General features: G+C 45.6%; 1 protein-coding gene across 7 annotated transcripts in view; it reads right to left on the bottom strand.

The window, feature by feature from the left end:
* Positions 1-7,530: 7,530 nt before the first annotated feature.
* The window catches only part of ZNF286A (zinc finger protein 286A), a 33,162-nt gene continuing 18,511 nt past the window's right edge, over positions 7,531-22,181 (bottom strand). For 3 of the 7 annotated variants that reach the window (XM_054255895.2, XM_008996477.6, XM_078373105.1), the window contains one exon: positions 15,378-18,321. In XM_054255895.2, the coding sequence (XP_054111870.2) occupies positions 17,090-18,321 (1,232 nt within the window). In that variant the 3' untranslated portion in view covers positions 15,378-17,089. Of the gene's footprint in view, positions 7,744-13,097; positions 13,581-15,377; positions 18,372-22,181 lie in introns of those variants that run through there. The other 4 variants (XM_035300111.3, XM_035300110.3, XM_078373106.1 and 1 more) reach the window with 4 other exon arrangements.

Here is a 22,181-nt window from a genome sequence, read left to right as displayed (position 1 = left end):
AGACCCGGAGCTTCTCAGCAAGCTGAAGGAGGCAGGGTCCCGGGATCCAGATGCCCAGCCTTCCCAGGCCCTGTGAGGAACTGGAATCCAGGCTTCCAGTGAAAGACCCAGGGATAGATTCGGAGAAGGAAGCCCGAGATGGTGCCTCTCTCCCTTGGGCTAGCTCAGCCCTCGCTTTCCTAGCTACCGCTTCGGACCCCTCACCTCCAGCTGGGAACTTACATCCCTTCTTTCATTTAGAGGGCACTTTTAGGCTGTGTGCAGTGGTTCATGCCTGTAATCCTAGCACTTTGGGAGGCCGAGGCAGGCGGATCACTGGAGCTCAGGAGTTCGAGACCAGTCTGGGCAACATAGTGAGACCTTGTCTCTATTTAAAAAAAAAAAAAAAAAAAAAAGAACATACGTGTGTGTGTGCGTGTGTGTGTGCGTGTGTGTGTGTATACACACATATGTATATATACATGTAAATATATATATATTTATTTGTTTAAAAAATTAAAAATTCAGGCCTGTAATCCCAGCACTTTAGGAGGCCCAGGCAGGTGGATCAAGAAGTCAGGAGTTTGAGAACAACCTGACCAATCGTGGTGCTCATCTCTCCTAAAAATACAAAAATTAGCCAGGTATGGTGGCATGCACGTGTAATCCCAGCTACTCAGGAGGCTGAGGCAGGAGAATTGCTTGAACCCAGGAGGCGGAGGTTGCAGTGAGCTGAGATCATGCCACTGCACTCTAGCCTGGGAGACAAGAACGAGACTCTGTCTCAAAAACAAAACAAATTAATAATTAAAATAAAAAAATATAGGGCACCTTTTCTTCCCAAACAATGGCTGTGGATTTCTCAAGGCAAAGGGAGGCAAGTTCCCTAGGAAATAATCATGAGTGATTCTTTCTCTAGAAACACCTGGGGCCTCCAATGAACCCCATCTTTGAGAGTCAGTCTGCAGTTTTCTCCCTGGTTCTGAGATGTGAGGCCAGGTTCCAAGGTTGTGAGTTTTGCGAGCCCATCACAGGCTGGTAAGAGGAGGTAGATCTTTCTCCTTTATCTCTTAAACCTAAGCCATGCCTGCCCACACCCATGTGCAGGGCACTCTACAATACTTAAAATGGGGAGAGGACCACCCCAAATAACCCAGCCCATTTCAGCTCAACCATGAGCCTCTGCTGTGCCTCTAAATCAGTCCTGCCCTCTTCCTTTCACAAATCCTAGAGACCCCTAGGAGATAGATGCCCCTCACCACCATACCAGCCAGGAATCCCTGAGTCCTCCAGAAAAGCCGCAGGTGGAGCTGAGATGACCCTAGGGGAGGGGCCTTAGTCCCTCTGCCTTGCCCCGTCCCTTAATAACAAGGTGGACCACAGGTGTTTGTTGTACATCATCCCCTGCTCCCCACAGAACCCCCTTAAGGTCAGGGCAGAATTAAAGGATGAGCTCACTGAAAGGAGTCTTCTCCCCCAGGGATGCTCCGTCTCAGTCTGTGCGGAAAGGAAGGCCCTGTGGGTGTAGGGAGTGCAGGCCTGGCTGGTCCCCCACTCTCTGCCGGCTCTGGAGCCCCCACTGTATGGAGCCCCCACCTCCCCTTGGTGTGGACAGGAAAAGCCCACGAGAGACTAGGAGGAGTAGAGGGGAGGACCCTGGGGAAAACTAATGTGGATCAAGGGCTTGAAGATGTTCCTGACTCTCCCTCCCCTCCCCTACCTCTCTCATGGGTGGACCAGATACTGAGGAGCGGATTTGTGTGAGCCTAAACAGAGCTCTGGGGTTCTATTCCCTCTTAGTGGTTTTCCAAAGCTGCACCACCCTACCACTGCCTGGGTGTGGCATCAGAGTGTTCCATGTCCCCAGCCCTGCACAGAAGCCCTTCTGAATGAAGAAGAGAACCACATGATAGCATTAAGGGGCAGGCCAGCCTGGGGAGACGAGGTGAGTCCCTGACTGCCTTCGAGAAAGAGCCCCCTCCCCTCCTCAAGCACCCCCAGACCTCTGCGCCACCAGTTCACCCTCAGATCTGTTTCTACCACCCCCTCCCCGCCCTGAGCCCAGGCTGGAGTATAGTGGTGTGATCTCAGCTCACAAACAACTTCTGCATCCTGGGTTCTAGTGATTCTCCTGCCTCAGCATCCTGAGTAGCCGGGATTACAGGAGTGTGCCACCACACCCAGCTAATTTTTGTATTTTTGGTAGAGACAGGGTTTCACCATGTTGGCCAGGCTGGTCTCGAACCCCTGGTCTTGTAATCCACCCACCTTGGCGTCCCAAAGTGCTGGCCCCAGATTTCTTTCTTAAAACCTCTCTTCCCTCCCAGTGGATCCAAAAGCTACTCCTGGATCCTTCCCCTCCCAGTGATCCAAAAGCTACTCCTGATTTGGAGAGAGGTAGGAAGTAGGAAGGGAGGGGGAAAGGGGCAGTGTGGATTGAGGAGGGGGTCACCCCTACCCCGACCCTGAGCACCCTAGGTTTGGACCCTCTGGGTGCCTCCCCTGTGGAGAACTCAGAAAGTCAACAAGCTAGTCTGTGAACTGGGGGTGGGGCAGCAAGGGGGAGTCTGGGGAGGAGGGAGGAGGAAGGAGGAAGGGGACAGAAAGGGAAGCCCTGGCCGGGAGGCTTCCTAAGGTTGAAGGCTGAGTTTGGGAGGTGAGGGCGAGCAACCCTCTCAGCCCCTTGCAGGGATATGCAAAGAATTGCTAATTGCAACTAAATGAGGCCTCGGCTTGTGGGAAGGGGCAGTCTGGCGGCTGTCAGGGGCTACCGCCTCTTTGAGTGCCCGAGTAAGGCCAGGCCAGCCCGCTCTTCTCATGTAAAGCAGCTTTTTGTCTGGGGGAGCCAGGGCTGGGGCCAGGGGCTGGGGAAGGGGCCCAAGCCATCAGCAAGCTGCTTGTTCCCCAGAAAGAGAGAAGGGTGCCCAGGCCTTCTCAGAGTAGGAATGCCCCCCTCCTTCTCCACTCTCAAGCTTTTTATGTGGGGGTTGATGGGGTGCCACCCAGGAGGAGGGGGTAGGCCTGGGATCCCAGTACCCCCCTTGCTGGACTGTGGGAAAAAAACGAGCACAAAGAAGGGGGCTGGCCCCGCTGAGATGGGAGACAGGGCGGCTCTGATCCAGGGATGCCCCGAGGCTGAAGTACCCTTCCCTGGAGTCCCTTCTCCCCAGAGAATGTCCCCAGTGGCAACGTGTATCTTATCTGGTCATCTGGGCCCACTTCAGACTTTCTCACCCACTTTGCAAACCCTCCCTAACCTTTTTGTACGCTGGGGAGAAAGGTCTTGAGAATCCAAGCCTAGTTCCTAACTGAGCCTAACTAGAGGGAGGAGGACTCAAACCTTTAGGGAAATCTTTGCTGTAAACATAGAGACCTACGAATAATGCTTCCAGACCCTGAGGCCACATGACCTGTTAGAGACCCACCAAGAGTCTTGCTTTCTAATTCAGATGCCCTTTTATGTGCTTCTGCAAACTTGGGCAAGTTATATCTTCTCTTGAGCCTCAGTTTTCTCATCTGTAAAATGGGGACAACAATGACATTCTCTCAAAATAGTTGTGAAGATAGAGTTGCAAAGCATCCCACATGGCAGTCCCTGGTTCTCAGTGTGTCCCTTCCCTCCCATGAAACATCCATCAAAAGGATGGATACACACATACAAGCACTTCAGGGGTAACGATACCTCAAGGCCATATCACACTTTGCAATTTCCAGAATGCACGTGTCATCTCTTTTTTTTTTTTTTTTTGAGATGGAATCTCACTCTGCTGCCCAGGCTGGAGTGCAGTGGCGCGATCTCGGCTCACTACAACCTCCCTCTTCCAGGTCCAGGCGATTCTCCTGCCTCAGCCTCCCGAGTAGCTATGACTATAGCCCGCCATCATACCTGGCTAATTTTTGTATTTTTAGTAGAGACAGGGCTTCACCATGTTGGCCAGGCTGGTCTCAAACTCCTGACCTTCAGTGGCCCACCTGCCTCTGCCCCCCAAAGTGCTGGGATTACAGGCGTGAGCCATGACACTGGGCCACGTGTCATCTCTTATAGATACACCATCTAATCAATGGAACAGACTCTTCTCTTCTATATTTGACTGGTGAAAAAAAAAACAAATCTCCAAGAGCTTAAGTCAGATCCCCTGACTCCTCCAGCAGTCCTCATTCCACTCCACGGTGTGGCCTCAGAGATCCCATCTCACGGACTAGACAAATGGAGCCCAAAGCAAAAGCAGCCAGAGACTGTCACCAGGTTTCTCAGCAGCGCAGCTTGTGTTAGTGGCCACATGCGCTCTTCTCCTAAATTGATGCTTGTGTGGAAACTTTAGGACCATGTGGGTCCCCTTCTCTCAGCTCCACATGGGGGTCCTTGAGAAGCAGAGGGCTGGCTGGAGGATAGGAAGGGTTGTCCCCTCCCCTCCCATCAGGAAACCTCTGGGATGAGACCTTCACTGTGAGAGGCAGCAGGGCAACACGAGTAGAATAGCTGGGCAAGTCAGTTCTTTCCCTCCTCCCTTTTCCTGCTAGAAGTCTATTTGCTCCTTGAGAAATGTCCCTTTATTTGGGGGGCCCTGTGGTCTAGCTTCCCATCCCTGTGCGTTACCCCAGCTGGGTCCTCATCCTCCCAGCCACTTGGCCAGGTGGAGGATGCTGACCTGACTGCCTGCCTGCCAGATACCCAGGGGCTCTTGCTCCCAGAGGGCCTTGGCCACGGGGCTGTGGCGCTGGGCCAGCACCTTTCTGACTGCCCAGCTCCCTCCCTACAGGCCCCTAATCCATCTCACCCAGCAGGAAGCCCTTAAGCTGCCTTCCCCAGCCCACTGTGGGCTCTGTGCCTTTCTATACCACCCTTGGCAGGAGCTGTGTTATACAAGCTGGAGAGAGAGGCCCCTGCAAAGAGGTCAACGTGCCTACGGCAGCTTCCATCTCCAGCAGCCTCTCCTCCCCAGGGTTCCCCCACTGGTACACTGGTACACTGCCTGACATCCCTGGGCACTGACAGCCCTGGCTGACTCACATCAAAGCCCCAGACTGGGTCCAGGTGAGAGGAGGGAATGCTAGGGAAACAGTGGGGAAATGTGGCAGGCATGAGGGGCTCCTCTGGCTCTGTGCCATCTGCCCTTTTGGCAGGTCTCTCCATCTTTTCTCTGATTCCAACCCCTGCCCCTAACTCCCCAAAGCCCATTCACTGGCTTCTCAAACTGTTATGCAGCCCAGACAGGATGGGGCAGAGAATGTCCTCTGGAGGCCACCTCAACTGAGTGTTTCAGACAGGAAGGGAGTGAGGTGAGCAGGGGCGCTAAAGGTTCCTTCTCTCTTCCTGCGTTGTATTTGGGTTTGGGCAATTGCTAGTCACTCTTGGGGCATGGGCCTCACAGCCTGGATCATCCAGGGACAGGCTTAATTTCAAAATTCCATGGCCCTTGCAAGTATACTATTGCTGAGTCTGATTTGGGGTTTGGAAATGGTTCTTTTTTTTTTTTTGAGATGGATTCTCGCTCTGTCACCCAGGCTGGAGTGCTGGTGGAGTGCAGTGACGTGATATCGGCTCACTGCAACTTCTGCCTCCTGGAATCTCAAGTGATTCTTGTGCCTCAGCCTCCCAAACAGCTGGAATTACAGGGACCTGCCACCAGATGTGGCTAATTTTGTATTTTTAGTAGAGATGGAGTTTCACCATGTTGGCCAGGCTAGTTTCAAACTCCTAGCCTTAAGTGATCTGCTCACCTCGGCCTCCCAAAGTGCTGAGCCACTGCGCCCTGCCTGGAAAATGGTTCTTACGTGACCTGGTCCCTATCTTGGCCTCAACTTTTCCCTCCCCTCTCTCTTCAGGAAAAAATACCACCTCACCCCAACTAGGCCCCTTCTCCAAAGCCCAAACCCCAGTCCTGCCTCCCAATCTCCACTCCAGGAAGCCAGGCTTTTGCTGGCTAGGAATGGCTACCAGAGTTGGGGGTGCCTCTGGGAGGTCTGTTTGTAGTTCAGATTCTTCTCATTCCAGGCTCTGCAGGCTGTCTCTAAGGAAAGGGCCTGGGATGGGGCGGGGGAGATCCAGCTGCAGGGAAGAAAAGCTTCCTGGGGAGAGGAGGGAAGTGTTCTTCTCTTCCTAGTGAAACCCATCCACAAGGTAGGAATTGCCTTTCCTCGTTCCATCACTGGAGTCCCTCCCAACAAGCTGCCTCATCATTCAGGCTCCTCCCAAGGGGCCTGAAAGGAGCTTTGCAGAGCTGAGGCCCTGATCTCTTTCTTCACTTCCGAATGAGTCCGTTTCTACCTTTTTGGGACACTTAGAGATGACTGGAAGAGTTTGGAGGGGGTGTGCCTCAGAAGAGGAATGCTTGGAGAGTGATTGGGTCAGCCCCAGCTTCAAAGAGGCTGTATCAATCTGTCCCCAAAACTGAAGTCCCCTGTAGACTCTTACTTTAACCAGCATTCACATATGTGTCCCTCTAGACTAGCAACCCCTAGGCCTCGAGATTCCTCAAGGATTAATCAGTGATCCAGCCACAGGAGAAAGCAACCAACCCCCAGAGCCTTAGAAATCTGACACCCTGGCCAGTGCAGTGGCTCACACCTGTAATCCCAGCACTTTGGGAGTGAGGCCCATGGATCACCTGAGGTCAGGAGTTCAAGACCAGCCTGGACAACATGGAGAAACCCCGTCTCTACTGAAAATACAAAAATTAGCTGGGTGTGGTGGCATGCACCTGTACTCCCAGCTACTCGGGAGGGTGAGGCGGGAGAATTGCTTGAACCTGGGAGGCGGAGGTTGCAGTGAGCTGAGATTGTGCCACTGCATTCTAACCTGGGTGACAGAGAAAGACTGTCTGGGGGAAAAAAAAAGCTGGGTGCCGGGACTCACGCCTGTAATCCCAGCACTTTGGGAGGCTGATGCGGGCGGAACGCCTGAGATCAGAAGTTTGAGACCAGACTGATTAGCATGCAGAAATCCCATCTCTACTAAAAATACAAAATTAGCCAGGCCTGGTGGTGCATACCTCTAGTCCCAGCTACTAGGGAGGCTGAGGCAGGAGAATCACTTGAACCCAGGAAGCGAAGGTTGTGGTGAGCCAAGATCACACCATTGCACTCCAGCCTGAGCAACAAGAGCAAAACGCCATCAAAAAAAAAAGAAGTCTGACACCTGCCGAAACTCCTCGGAAAACTTCCTTCTCCAGCTGCCTCTGCCTGATCTGGGGAGAGCAGGAAAGACCAACACTAAAGGCTTATATTGAGTGTACACTACGTGAAGCCGCCGCTTGATCTTATCTTCCCCACCCTTCACGAGATTAGTGTCTCCCTCTTATCGATGAAGAGTTGGAGCTTCAGAAAGGGAGTGACCTATCTCAGCGAATGCAATCAGGAAGCAGAGCTGAGTCTGTTGAGTGCCAGTCCAGGACGGTGGTCTGCCCAGCGTGCTGCCTCATGACTAGGTCTGCCCCATGTGTGTGTGCAGGCCCCCATGGTGACCTCTGGGTGATATTCTACTTCCAGGTTACAGAACAGCATGCACCATCTGAGCTCCCTTTTCCAAAGCAACTCTCCATACAAATCCAGTTTCTCATTCATTCCTCACTTCAGAGGCAAGAGGACAGATTTATTGTGCCCATTCCATAGATGGAGAAACCGATACTCAGAGAAGTAAAAAGATTCACCGAAGGTCAGAAAAGTATTAAGCACCAAGACCAGGACATGAGCAGTCAGGTGTCCTATGTCCACTTCATGGGTTCTCACGATGATGTCAGATTTGTCACTTCACTCCTTCTCAGACTGGAGATGAGAATATATTTAAAGAAAAAAAAGAGAATTCATTTGTTTTGTTTGTTTGGTTTGAGACAGGATCTTGTTCTGGCGCCCAGGCTGGAGTGCAGTGGTGCAGTCACAGCGCACAGCAGCCTGGACCTACTAGGCTCAAGTGGCCCTCTGCCTCAGCTTCCCCAGGAGCTGGGATTACAGGTGTGCATTACCATGCTCAGCTAATATTCATATTTTTTTTTCTTGTAGAGACAGGGCATATTCGTAAGTAAATCTGGCTCTGAGAAAACAGTTACTTGTGAAAACTGGAGACTAGAAATTTGGACCCTAGAAACCTGGCTTGCTCATTTTTCCTCCCCAGAGCTGAGCTTCTCCCCTCCGAAGTGTGGGTTCCAGAGGTGGGGCAGAATGTATGAGGAAGAGAATTGGGCTCGCTGTCCAGGGCAGGATGTTTGTGTCTCTAGATTACCCAGCCCAGGGAGTTCAGACCTTGCCGTATTTACAGAGAGCCTTGATTCATTTAACAATTTTCTTGAGTGCCTATGACACACAAGGCACTCGGATATGCACAAAACCCAAGACACAGACTCTGCTCTCAGGAGATTGTCTTGCTGGGGGGTGAGGAGGCAATAGTTAGACATATGTAGGTAACACATGCCACATGCTGAATGGTGTAAGATAAACATCAACTCAGAGAAAGGATGGGAGTGGTATCAGGGAAGCACCACAGAGAAGGGAACTTCAAGGATTTACAGTGGTGGAATGGCTCTAGGTGTTTAATCGAAAAAGAGATTCAGGCCAGGTACTGTGGCTCATGCCTGTAATCCCAACACGCTGGGAGGCCGAGGTGGATGGATCGCTTGAGCTCAGGAGTTCCAGACCAACCTGGGCAACATGGTGACACCCTATCTCTACCCAAAATAGAAAAAATTAGCTCAGCATGATAGTGGGTGTCTGTGCTCCTAGCTACTAGGGAGGCCAAAAGGGAGAATTGCTTGATCATGGGAGGTCTAGGCTGCAGTGAGCCAAGAGTGTAACACTGCATTCCAGCATGGGTAACAGAGTAAGACTCCGTCTCAAAAAAAAGATTCAATACAGATGCCATAGACCAAACTAAACTGTGGTCCCACAAATTTTTTTTTACCCTCTTGTTACCCAGGCTGGAGTGCAATGGCGCGATCTCGGCTTACCGCAAACTCCTCTTCCTGGATTCAGGCAATTCTCCTGCCTCAGCCTCCTGAGTAGCTGGGATTACAGGCACGCGCCATCATGCCCAGCCAATTTTTTGTATTTTTAGTAGAGACGGGGTTTCACCATACTGACCAGGATGGTCTCGATCTCTTGACCTCGTGATCCACCCGCCTTGGCCTCCCAAAGTGCTGGGATTACAGGCTTGAGCCACCGCGCCCGGCCTGGTCCCACAAATTTCATATGTTAAAACCCAAAGTCTCAATGTGATTGTATTTCGAGATAGAGGTCTTAGGAGGTAATTAATGTTCAATGAGGTTGGAAGGGTCCCCCCTCCAATCTGATAGGATTGGCAGCCTTATAAGGGGAACAGAGAGAAATCTCTCCCCCCCCCCAACCTACATATACCAAGGCAAGGCCATGTGAACACGGAAAAGGTGGCCATCTACAAGCCAGGAAGAAAGCCGTAGCCAGAACCCAACCATCCTGGCATCCTGACCTCAGACTTCCAGCTTCCAGAACTATGAGAAAATAAATTTCTGTCATTTAAGCCACTCGATCTACAGTATTTTGTTATGGCAGCCCAAGCAGACTAAGACAACAGGAAACTAGGTGCTTGTGAAACTGTTGGATGGGCTGGAGGAGTAAACTTTGTCTCAAAGCCACAGAAATGACCTCCAGTAGAAGCTGCTACCTCTGCCACAAGCAGGTAGGAGGTCAAGAGGCTGCAGTTGGCTGGGCGCCTTGGCTCATGCCTGTAATCCCAGCACTTTGGGAGGCCGAGGTGGGCGGATCACTTGAGGCCAGGAGTTTGAGACCACCGTGACCAACATGACAAAATCCTGTCTCTACTAAACATAAAAAATTAGCTGGGTGTGATGGTGCCCACCGATAATCCCAGCTACTCAGGAAGCTGAAACAAGACAGTCGCTTGAGCCCAGGAGGGGGAAGTTGCAGTGAGCCAAGTACGCACCACTGCATTTCAGCCTGGGGGACAGAGTGAAACTCTGTCTCAAAAAAGAAATAAAAAAAGAAAAGAAATAAAGAGGCTGCCATTGGAACTAAATCAGGGTAACTGCACCTAGGGATCAGTGCCACTGCTGCTACTGCTGTCACAGAGACTGGACACTGGGTGCTGCTGTAGGACAAACCCCATCTCCAAGACCTTGCGTGCCAGCAGAAATAGCCCACAGCAGCAAGAACATGACCTCATTTGCCCTTCCACCTTCCAAATCTCAAATGAGTACATTTTGCATCCAGAGCTCTAGCTGCAAGGGAAGCTGAGAGAGGAGGCTTTTGGCTTCCAGCCTCTGCAGTACAGGAAGGAGGTGGGAATGGTGGGAGGATCTCTTGAGCCCAGGAGTTTGAGGCTGCAGTGAGCTATGATTGTGCCACTATACTCCAGCCTGGGTGACAGAACAAGACCCGGTCTGGAAAAAAAAAAAGTAACTAGGGGGCTCTGAAAGCTAACTGAATGGTCTGGAAGTTTGGAAGGCAGATAGCTTTATAAGTGTGCATATGAATCACTTGGGGATGATATATTTGGATCAGTGGGCAGGGCCCAGGAATCTGTATTTCTAACAGGTAAACCCCAGGTCCCATTGCCCCTCCTGCCATGATCCTGAAGCATGTGGACTCAGCTTTCAGAAACTTTGTCCTTGGGTAGGAGCTCTGATGTGGCAGTCCCAGACACTGCTGTGAGCTCAGAAAAGATTAGATTTGTGCCGAATTAGTCCCTTTCTCTCCTAAGAGCTAGTCCTGAAAGTTGGATGCTGAACCCTGAAAAATGCTGCTGTGATGGAGGCTCAGAAGAAGGGGGCTCTGCCTAGAACCCAGGAGCCCAGGGGTTTAAACTTTCACCACCACACCAAGGAGGAATGGATGGAGTCAGCTGACAACAGGGAAATGCATAAGCGTTTCCTGAAGTTATGACTCACTTTGTTGTGAATTTCCACTCTGGCCCTCGGGTTTAGGACCTTCAGGATCCTATTTCAATTGCAGGGTTTTGGTTACAGAGCCTCTTCAACTTTGAGGGGTTTAAGAATTAGATAGAGGAGAAGAAAAGTGAAACAGAGAGGACAAGAGAGGAAGGGAGGAGAAAGGTAGCACTTCCACCCAAAATGGCTCAGGTCCCCACCAGAACCCAGTGTCCTCCATAGCTCACACTGAATTTCAACACAAAATAGTCTATTACAATAGATTTTCCTTCTCAGTCATTTTCTTTTCTTGGCTCTTCCTAGGCAGCCCTGGCCCCCAAGTCCCCCAGTTGAGGGGAAGGTTATAGATAAATGAAAAAGCCCTGGCCGTCTCCCTCTGTGCCCCATCCCAGCCCCACATCTCAGGAAGGGGCTGGACCCCAAGCCAGAGCAGGGCTGAGTCTGCCTGGGCCAGGCCAATAGGCTTTCCTCCTTCCCAGGAGTATCCATTCCCCTCCCAGGTTCCTGAGATGTTGGGCCCCCTTCAGCCACACTGCAACCTGACTGAGCAGGGTCCCCCATGCCTTCCTCCTCTAGGCTGATCCTCCCAGAGCAAGAGCAGGCTTTCAGGTTGGGAGGGGGTCCGCCCTTCATCCCCCAGTTGTCACCACAAAGCAAAGTCCAGGGAAGGAGGGGGAGTGGGCAAGGGTGGGGGTAGTGGGAGAGCTAGGTCCTTGCTAGTAAATCAAAGTTGGTTTCCCAGATGGAGTTGCAGCCGCTTTGATTTCTTAAGCCACCCCCTCCCGCTCTGCTGCCTCCTCTCACCCCCAGCTCCACGGTTTCAATTCCTCCCTGAAAAGCAGCAGGGCCTCCTTTCAAACCAGCCCAGCTCCTCCAACTCCCAACAACAGCTTCAGTTACAGGAAAGGGGAAGGGAGGGGGTGAGGTAGCCCAGCCTGGAGGGAGAGACATTCTGGGAGAAGAGGGAGGAGGAGGAGTGGAAAAGGAGGAAGGAGGAAAAGATCAGAGTGAGATTCAGGGCAACTGGGGTGGAAGAGTGTGCTCTGCTGGAGCAGGAGGGGAGCCCCAACCGGGAAGCCAACCTGCCTTTTCCTCCCTCCCAAGGGAGTACCCCACACCCACCCATCAGCCCAAGGACCCCTCCACATCTACAGAGCTCTGCTATTTAGGCTCTCCTATTCCTCTCCCCTTGGCATTAGGTTCTGGAAGTTTCTGGAAGACAAAATATCTAAACCATTCATTCCCAGGGACATTTATTTCCTGATCTAGATGGCAGAGTCACCCAATCAAATCCAACACTGGCTCTCCAGATCCCATTTCCCCAGTTGGCTCTGAACAGCACACACCTTGGTCTCACTTGGCCCAGGCTTGGGCCAATTAAGGCCCTCAATTAACAGATTATCTGTTTAATGCTTTTATGGCCCATTTTCCCTGCCAGAGATCTTGAAGAAGGGTATTGGAGAGATAAAAGGGTAACAGCTATACTCTGCTAAGTCTCCTTCCTTGGAATTTGGCAGGGGTTGGCTGCACTGACTGAACCCACAAGTTGTCAGGAAGTGGAGTTCCAGGAGTCCTAGGTCTCCTGATTATTCAGTGGCCCATTTCTTTTTCTCCTTCTCTTCCTTTTATTTTTTTTTGAGACGGAGTTTTGCTTGTTACCCAGGCTGGAGTACAATGGCGCGATCTCCGCTCACAGCAACTTCCACCTCCTGGGTTCAGGCAATTCTCCTGCTTCAGCCTCCTGAGTACCTGAAATTACAGGCACACGCCATCATGCCCAGCTAAGTTTTTGTATTTTTAGTAGAGACAGGGTTTCACCACGTTGACCAGGATGGTCCCGATCTCTTGACCTCGTGATCCACCCGCCTCGGCCTCCCAAAGTGCTGGGATTACAGGCGTGAGCCACCGCGCCCAGACTTAAGTGTGTTTTTTATACAAATTTCGTTCCTCCCTTCCCCCTCAATTAGCCCTACTGAGTGGTGCTTATACCTGGCCTGGGAACTCAGCACTCACTACTTATTAGACACTACCTTCCTCTACTGCTTAACCTTCTTGCAGATACCTGGGCTGCTGAGGCTATCTCCCATCCCATCTTTCCAGAATTTGTGAAGCCAGATGAACAACTAGAAATGGGATTGGTATCCTGAATGATATGGAGATATTTTATGGTTGGTCCTTTATTACATTTTAGGTTGGTTTTAAAATATGCTTAAAAAAGAAAAATTTAAAAGCAATTAACAAAAGTTTTGGACAATACATATACAAATATCTTTATTGACAAGTGAGCCAATAAGAGCACATTTAGTTCACAGATAACCAAAAACATTTGAAATGTGTAACATTAAAATGTCCATGATTCATGTTGCCATACGGCAGGTTAAACATCAGGCATAAAAAGGACAAATACTGACATGCAAAGGGCCAGAAATCCCAAGCCCTTTAACACTATTTAAAATGCTATTCAACTGCAAACTTCAGCCTCTGGAACCATCCCAGATAGCTACTGGTTAGGTGATACTCAGTAGGAAAAAAAAAAGGTTCTGGAAGGTCTCAAGGAGGCTGTGTAGAGAACAGCACCAGATGGACGCAAGAGCAGAAAGAAGTAAAATCCCATCTTCACGGTAAACCAGAGAACAGGATGATCACAGTTCTTCATGGATAAACAAAAGATGTGGAAAACACACCCACCCTTAAGTAACTTCTACTGATGCATGCTCAGCCACTTCTCTGTGGAGACAAGGAGAGAGAAAGAGAGCACCGAGTAGGAGTGGGGGACTCTTATTGTCTGCCAGTTCCTTTAATCCTTATGACAAACTTATTAGAGGCCAATGATATCCTCCCTTTGTTGAAACTAATACAGATAAAGAAACTGAGACTCAGAGTAGAGAGTTTTTCAAAGTCACATGACTGCCTAGTGGGAGTGGCAGACTTCATACTCAACTCTGGAAAGCCCATGTTGGTCTTCTTTCCTTAGTCAAATTTTGGGCCTCAAATGAATTTCTTTTCACTCAAGAATTTGGCAAATTTCAATAACTTGAATTCTCATACATAGTAACATCTTAGAGTGAGGAGTATTTTGATATGTCATTTCCCATCTCTTTTATTTTTCTGACCCCAATTATCTCTCGATAAGTTCAATTTTTCCATTCCACCTAATTTCTCTGACTGGTTTAAACCTTCTATCCCACTTCTTGATGAATGCTCTAGAACAGAGATCAGCAAATATTTTCTGTAAACAGCAAAATAGTAAATATTTTAGGCTTTTGGAGACATACAACCTACTATGGGCTATATCTCTACCAAAGTTATATGATGAAACTTAATTCTTTGATGATATTAGGAAATGTGGCCTTTTGGAGGTGATTAGGTCATAAGGGTAGAGCTCTCATGAATGGGATTAGTGCCCTTATAAGGGGCTGAAGATACCCGAGCTCTCCCCTTCTACCATGAGAAGACACAGTGGAAAGTAATTTAACCAAGAAGCAGACCTTCACTAGACCCTAAATCTTTTGGCACCTTGATCTTGGACTTCCCAGCCTCCAAAACTGTCGGAAGTAATTTTCTGTTGTTTATGAGCTGCCCTTTTTATGATATTAAAGCCCAAAGGCACTATCTCTGCTGTAGCTTCTCAATTCTGCCATAGGACACAAAAGCAGTCAAAGACAACATGTAAATGAGTGAGTGTAACTGAATTCCAATAAAATGTTCTGAGAAATAGGTGGTGGGCCAGAATTGGCCCATGAGTCCATGCCACAGATTGTCAATTCCTGTTCTAAACCATTGGTATTGAAGACTAAGGTGATAAAAGAGGTGAGTTCCTTTTCTTGCTTTTTTTTTTTTTTGGTAACAGTCGTGCTCTGTCAGCCAGGCTGGAGTGCAATGGCATGATCTCAGCTCACTGCAATCTGTCTCCTGGGTTCAAGAAATTCTCCTTTCTCAACCTCCTAAGTTGCTGGGACCAAAGGTACATGCCACCATGTCTGACTAATTTTTGTATTTTTAGTAGAGATGGGGTTTCAACTTATTGGTCAGGCTGGTCTCGAATTCCTGACCTCAGGTGATCTACCTGCCTCAGCCTCCCAAAGTGCTGGGATTACAGGCGTGAGCCACCATGCCCAGCCCCCTGTATTTTCTTGAACCAGTCATTCTCCTACTCTGACCTCTCCGACCCTAAGCCTTCCCACCCACCCCCTTAAATGTGTTTTTTGTTCATTTAAAAATCCTTTTGTGAAGAGTCCTTTCACTCTTGTCTCCTATGATTTCCATCACTGCTGGATTTATAATCCATTCATCCTTGATGATGCTCCCCACTAGCACTTCTTTAAACTCTACTTCCCTCATTTTCCCCAATCACAAAACTAAGGTCTACTGGGAGGGAATTACAGGAAGTCTTAACAGAGATAATGTTGAAGGGGCAGAGGTACAGACTGATCTTGAAGGACAGGATTTAAGATAGAAGAAATCTGTGATTAATTACATTTTGCTACTATTTCTCATAGTTTTATTTTCACACAACATGTATTATTTTATAGAATAAGAAAACACTGACATTTGTATAGTGTTTTGCTAAATATTTATTTGACCTTTTGCATTGTTTCCAATTCCCCCACCAGTCTTTGGTCACCAATGTAACTTATGCCACTATGTCACTGTGGTTTCATGATTTGTCTACCTTCTTCAGGGGTCTCAGATAAAGACCAACCAAGATATAGAGAATGACAATGATATGGTTTAGATCTGTGTTCCCCACCCAAATCTCATGTTGAATTGTAATCCCCAGTGTTGGAGGTGGGGCCTAGTGCAAGGTGACTGGATCATGCAGGTAGTTTCTCAAGAATCTTAGCACCATTCCCCCTAGTGCTGTCTCATGATATAGAGTTCTCATGAGATTTGGTTAAAATGTGTGTAGCACCTTCCCTCTCTCTCTTCCTCCTGCTCCATCCCTGTGAAGATACCTGCTCTGGCTCTGCCTTTTGCCATGAGTAAATGCTTCCTGAGGCCTCCCCGGTCATACCTCCTGTACAGCCCATGGAACCATTAGCTAATTAAACATTTTTTCTTTATAAATTACTCAGTCTCAAGCATTTCTTTATAGCAGTGTGAGACTGAACTAAAACAACAACAAAAAGCAGGTAAATATTAAGGCCAGAGAAATGGCAACTTCTTCATAAAGGGAAGCTGCTTATATTCTCAAGGAAGTCAACTGAGGACTATCCTGTGAAATATTTTCTGTACTTGTTTTCCACTCATACAGGGAAGTATGCCCTGGTGTCTCACAGTGCTTCAGTTCTTCTTTACTGGGACCCTAAATATAATAACACACTGAACCCAGTAACTTTTCAGACCCTCAATATCCCTGGAGCTTTTTCTCAAACGGACACAACACAGCTTACAGAAGTAGAGAAATGAAATCTCCCTGACACTTTGATTATAGAAAACCAAGGATTCATTTACTGCCAAGGTTAAGAAAAGAAGGACTTGATCAACAACTGCCATTAAGATTTTTACTCATTCGTTACTTCACATAAACTCCAAGGGAAATGGAAAATCAAAGAAGGTTACCATAGTAGAGGGATAACAATAATACAAATCAATGACGAACATAATCCATGTGAACATAACTTAGAATCATCTGTAAATATTAGACATCCTAGTTATGGTCATCAAATTGGACAGCAGCTTATTGGGGGAGGAAGGGAATCCTAATGACTTTCAACCCTGCCTTTTTGGTTTTTTATGGCTAATATAAAAGAAATGACAGTCTGGAGGAATTACACCATATGTATATCTAGATCTCTACTTGGGACTCACAGAGTAATAAATAACAACACTATGTCTTCCTGATAAGGATATAAGCCCTCAGCCTAACCTACCCAGTAAGAATTCCCTTACAAAGCGAGAAGCTACAACAAAGCTCTGACATAACCCAGAGAGGGGAAAATTAGAATTCACAATGTTTGTACTGCTACCCACTCTCAGGGACTTCTTGAATATCCACAAATAGCTATTTGAGAGGTTGGAGTTAAAAATTTGAAATTGCTGCCTAGATTTTATAATTATCAAATTAATGTACATAAGGAACCTGTCTATGGCTCAAAACTATGTATTATAAGTGAAATTAGGTCCATAGAGAATTGGTCCTCACATGCATATTATGGATGGGTCTTCCACCTAAACACTGAAGTATTTAACATAGTGATAAAACCAACTTACATTTTTTCACATTCAGTAATTTTTTAGGGCTTCTCTTCAGTGTGAACTCTTTGATGTCTGATGAGAGATGAACTGCACTTAAAGCTTTTCCCACACTCAATACATCTAAAGGGTTTCTCCCCGGTGTGAGTTCTCTGATGTTGAATAAGAGCTGATGAATGAATGAAGGCTTTTCCACACTCATTACATTTGTATGGTTTCTTTCCAATATGAATTCTTTGATGTTTAGCAAAATTTGAGCTCCGGCTGAAGGTTTTCCCACATTCATTACACTCATAGGGTTTCTCTCCAGTATGAATTCTCTGATGTTGAACAAGATGTGTGCTCTGACTAAATGTTTTTCCACATTCACTGCATTCATATGGTTTTTCTCCAGTATGAACTCTCTGATGCTTAGTTAGGGATGAGCAATGGCTAAAGGCTTTCCCACATTCTTGACATTTATAAGGTTTCTCTCCAGTATGAGTTCTTTGATGTTTAATGAGTGCTGATGAATGAATAAAAGCTTTATCACATTCATTACATTCATAAGGCTTCACTCCAGTATGAATCAACTGATGCTGCACAAGATGTGTACTTCGATTAAAACCTTTCCCACATTCATTGCATTCATAAGGTCTCTCTCCAACATGAATTCTCTGATGTGTTGCAAGGGATGAACTTTCTGTAAAGGTTTTCTTGCATTCGTTGCATTCAAAGAGAATTCTAGTATGAGTTCTCTGGTGTTTAGTTAAATTAGCTCTGTGGCTAAAAGATTTCCCACATTCATTGCAGGTATAGGGTTTCTCTCCAGTATGGACTCTCTGGTGTCGAATAAGCACTGAATGGTAGGTGAAGAGTTCACCACAATCATTACATTTATGAGGTTTTTTCTCTTTATAAGTTCTCTGCTTTTTCATTAAGTTTGATTTTTGTTTCAATCTTTTTTCAAGTGTATGGAAGGCATAAGATCCTTTGGGAACTCTGTCTTCAGTGATAAGAACAGACTTCCGATTGAAGCTTTTCCAATACACATCATGCTCATGGTCTGTTTCCTCAGAGAGTGAATGCATGTCAGTGAACATTTCTCTCAAATGTCTCTCCCCATCTCCTTGCTGATTCTCTAACCAATTTTCACATTCAAGAGCTGCTTCCAAGTTGGAGTCACAGACACTATTTCTTGTCAGTTGGTCTATTATTGCAACTTTGCATGATTCTGCTTTGGAAAAATCTTGCAATGAAGTTGAATCCTTGCTCTCTGGTCTAGTCTTCATGTCTGAAAGACATTGGAAATGCAAATTTTCCTTCGTTTTCAAAAAGGCAGTTCTGTAATAGGTAAGAGTTAATGAAAGTGAAAAGCATGCCTTCAAGGAGCAAGTGGATTTGACTCTTAGATGATTTGCAAAGAGAAACAAATGGAGGGAAATAAATGCTCAGAATATGCAGAGAAAATGAGTACATCCTATCCAAAGAGTCAGAAGATGGGAAAGATGACAAAAAATGCAAGAGCAGAGATGCCAATAAAGATAAAGCAATATATCCATGGATGAGCAGGCAATGAGTACACAGATCAGGATGAGGAGGAACAACATTTTATAGCATACATACTTGTTGTAATAAATTTCTAGGCACACAACCATCTCAGTGTAGAGTACAGTTATGGCTTCTAAATTTTCAATATTCCAATCCTACTCACATCCAAATATGTATTCCATTGCCAGTTTAATCTTCCTAACAATGCTTTCGTAACATTTCCCTGATTGAAAACCTCCTATGATCTCCTAAAGGCATAATGACAAATATATGAAATGATACATGCACAAGGCTATTCATTGAAGCACTAATTGAGGTAGCAAAAGACTGATAACATCTCACATATCTTACTATACAGAAATGATTGAACATATAGTGGATACATACAATGGAGTACTATGCAACTCTTGAAAAATGACAAAGATTTTTCTATATTGCTATAAAGTGTCCACCAGGATATATTAGCTTAAATAGAAAAAGCAAGATATAAATAAGCATACACAGTTTGTGACTTTTTTATAAAGAAAAAAGGGGGTATAAATACATACACTATTTTGTTACATTTTCAAATACAAAAACAAAAAAGGATAAATGGAGAACTAGTAAAAATTTGTACCTATAGGAAAAACATCAGAACAGGGTAGAGAAGGCAAAGATGGAAACTTAACCTCTCTAAATATATCTAATATAAATATAGAATTTTTATATCAAATATAAAGCTATTTATTTTTTTCTTCTGAGACAGAGTTTCATTCTTGTAGCCCAGGCTGGAGTGCAATGGTGTGATTTCGGCTGACTGTAACCTCCATCTCCTGGGATCAAGTGCTTTTCCTGCCTCAGTCTCTCCAGTAGCTGGGATTACAGGCATGCGCCACCATGCCCAGCTAATTTTGTATTTTCAGGAGAAACGGGGTTTCTCCATTTTGGTCAGGGTGGTCTCAAACTCCTGACCTCAAGTGATCTGCCCACCTGGCCTTCCCAAAGTGCTGAGATTAAAGGTGTGAGCCACTGTGCCCAGCTGAGATAGAATATTTTAAACACTGTAGTTTAAAGAAATAAACAGAGGAGTAAAATAGAAGAGCAAATACAGAAATAGAATATATATAAGAATAAAAGATAATATGATAGTGATATTGCAGTCAGTGAACAAAACATAGATTTGTTTCTCCAGTGATACCATGGCAACTGATTAAGTATTAGAAGAAAATTAAGTTAGAAGAGTCACTCATTTCATACACTCAAATAAATTCTATTCGTTCATCAATTTATCTTCTATTTATTTTATTCAACAAATATTTATAGAATATCTTCCATGTACTAGGCTCTGAACTAGTCACTGGGGAAAAGCAGTCACTATGCACATAGAGGAAGAAATAATTCAATATAACATTCACAAACAAAATGTGAATTGCAGTTCTGCCACTTACTATCTGTGTAATACTGGGTAAGTTATTTAACCTCTCTACTTCAGTTACCTTACATGTAAGAGGGGGCAATGACAGTACCCCTCTCACAAGGAATGCTAGCAATACCTACATTAATGAGCATTAAATGTAAATATTTATGAAGCACTTAAAACTCTGACATAGCGTAAGTGCTATATAAGCGTTTGTTAAATAAATAAAACATAAATTGATACAAGGTTTCTATAGGTAAGTAGAGGTAAAGATCTTCAATTACTCTATGAACCCCTGGGAAACTGTAAGTTGAAAACGCCTTTCAAAATAACATTTAGATGTTACTAAGCTTTTTCATTGTCTCAACATTTTCAGTGATGTTGTAAAAGTAATGGTAAAACTGCTAACAACTTAGCACAAATCAAGACAATGATACTAAACTTACTAGCAGTCACTGTACTCTTCCCCATCATGTACTATTGATTAAAAAAAAAAAGCCAGTTTTATTTTAAAATTTCTAAAGAAGCATAAACATTATTAATTTCATTGAATTTCAACCCTTGAAATGCCTTTGTTTTTTCTTTTGAGACAGAGTCTCACTCTGTCACCCAGGCTGGAGGGCAGTTGCGCAATCTTGGCTCACTGCAACCTCTGCCTCCTGGGTTCAAGTGATTCTCCTGCCTCAGCCTCCTGAGTAGCTGGGACTATAGGCATATGCCACCACACCCGGCTAATTTTTGTATTTTTAATAGAGATGGGTTTCACAACGTTGGCCAGGCTAGTCTTGAACTCCTGACTTCGTGATCCACCCGCCTCAGCCTCCCAAGTGCTGGGATTACAGGTATGAGCCACTGTGCCTGGCCAAAATGCCTTTTTAATATTCAGGGTTAATGAAATAGGAAATATTTATAAGACAATTCTGTTTATACCAAAGAAAGATAGTCATCTTGAGGAAAACCACCATGTAATCATTTGAGTTGTGAGCTGAACCTACCACTTGTTTCAGAGACCACCATTTTCCCTGAAAGAATGACTGAATGGCAAACTATGTTATCTAACTTGGGTATTTGGCAGACAGTTTCAGGCAGAAATTACAAGTTGTGGAAAACTTTTATCCACCATCAAGAGCTTGATGGCTTCCTAGAACTTCTGATAAGGTCAGTTATGACACGAAAAGTTATAATATTTAAAAATATTGCACAATGTAAAGTGTCAATATAGATCTGCATAACTTAGTGAACCAATACTGTCCAAAAGATTGATAGATTTTAATATATAAAAATTCATGGATGTGGGTTCAGATTCCACATTGTACCTAATCTTTCAGAAAGTACGACTTGTTCAGTTTTGGAGCTGTTTCAAAGAATAGCCATAATGGCCTGAAAAGAGTATAAAATACTCCTTCCTTTTCCAACTTATATCTGTATGACGCTGGATTTTCTTCATACATGTCAACTAGAACAACATATCATATCAAGTTGCATTCAGAAGCAGTTGTGAGAATATAGTTATCTTCTATTTATGAGATTAAACAGATTGGCAAAAGTATAAAACAATTCCATACTTCTTAATAAAATTTTTTATTGTTAAATAAAATAGCTGGTTTTTTAAAAATAAAAATTATACTATGGTAACATGTAACAGGTTTTAACTGTTTATTTCTATTTTTCTTTTAAGAGATGGGTCTCACTGTATTGCTCAGGCCAGTCTCTAATTCCTGGGCTCAACTGACCCACCCGCCTTGGCATCCCAAAACACTGGGATTACAAGTGTGGACCACCACATTTGGTCAACTATTTGTAGATGAATTAGCTAATAACTAAAAATTTTTCTCAGTTTTAACTTGTAGTATAGTAACTATTGGTAGACACAACCCACATACATGAAACACCTTTAGGGTCTTTAATAATTTTTATAGTTAGAGTAGGTCCTTTAATGCCAAAGCATTCAGAATTGCTACACTAGAGCACAGAGATGGAAGAAGAGTTAGCTGTGAAATGAGGCTGGGATAATGAGTAAAAGCCAGATTTCACAACATTCTATAGATCTCCAGGGTTTCATCTGTTACCCTAAAGGCAGTGAGAAGTCACTGATATGTTTCAGAGTAATGACAAGATCAGATTTGATTATGAAAATATCACTCTCACTACAATGTTGAGAATGAAGTATTGAGGGCAAAGGTGGAATCAGAAAGAGTATCATAGTA

Source organism: Callithrix jacchus, chromosome 5 (genome assembly GCF_049354715.1).
Source record: "Callithrix jacchus isolate 240 chromosome 5, calJac240_pri, whole genome shotgun sequence".
NCBI classification, from domain to species: domain Eukaryota; kingdom Metazoa; phylum Chordata; class Mammalia; order Primates; family Cebidae; genus Callithrix; species Callithrix jacchus.
This window is presented reverse-complemented; position numbering and strand designations above follow the sequence as displayed.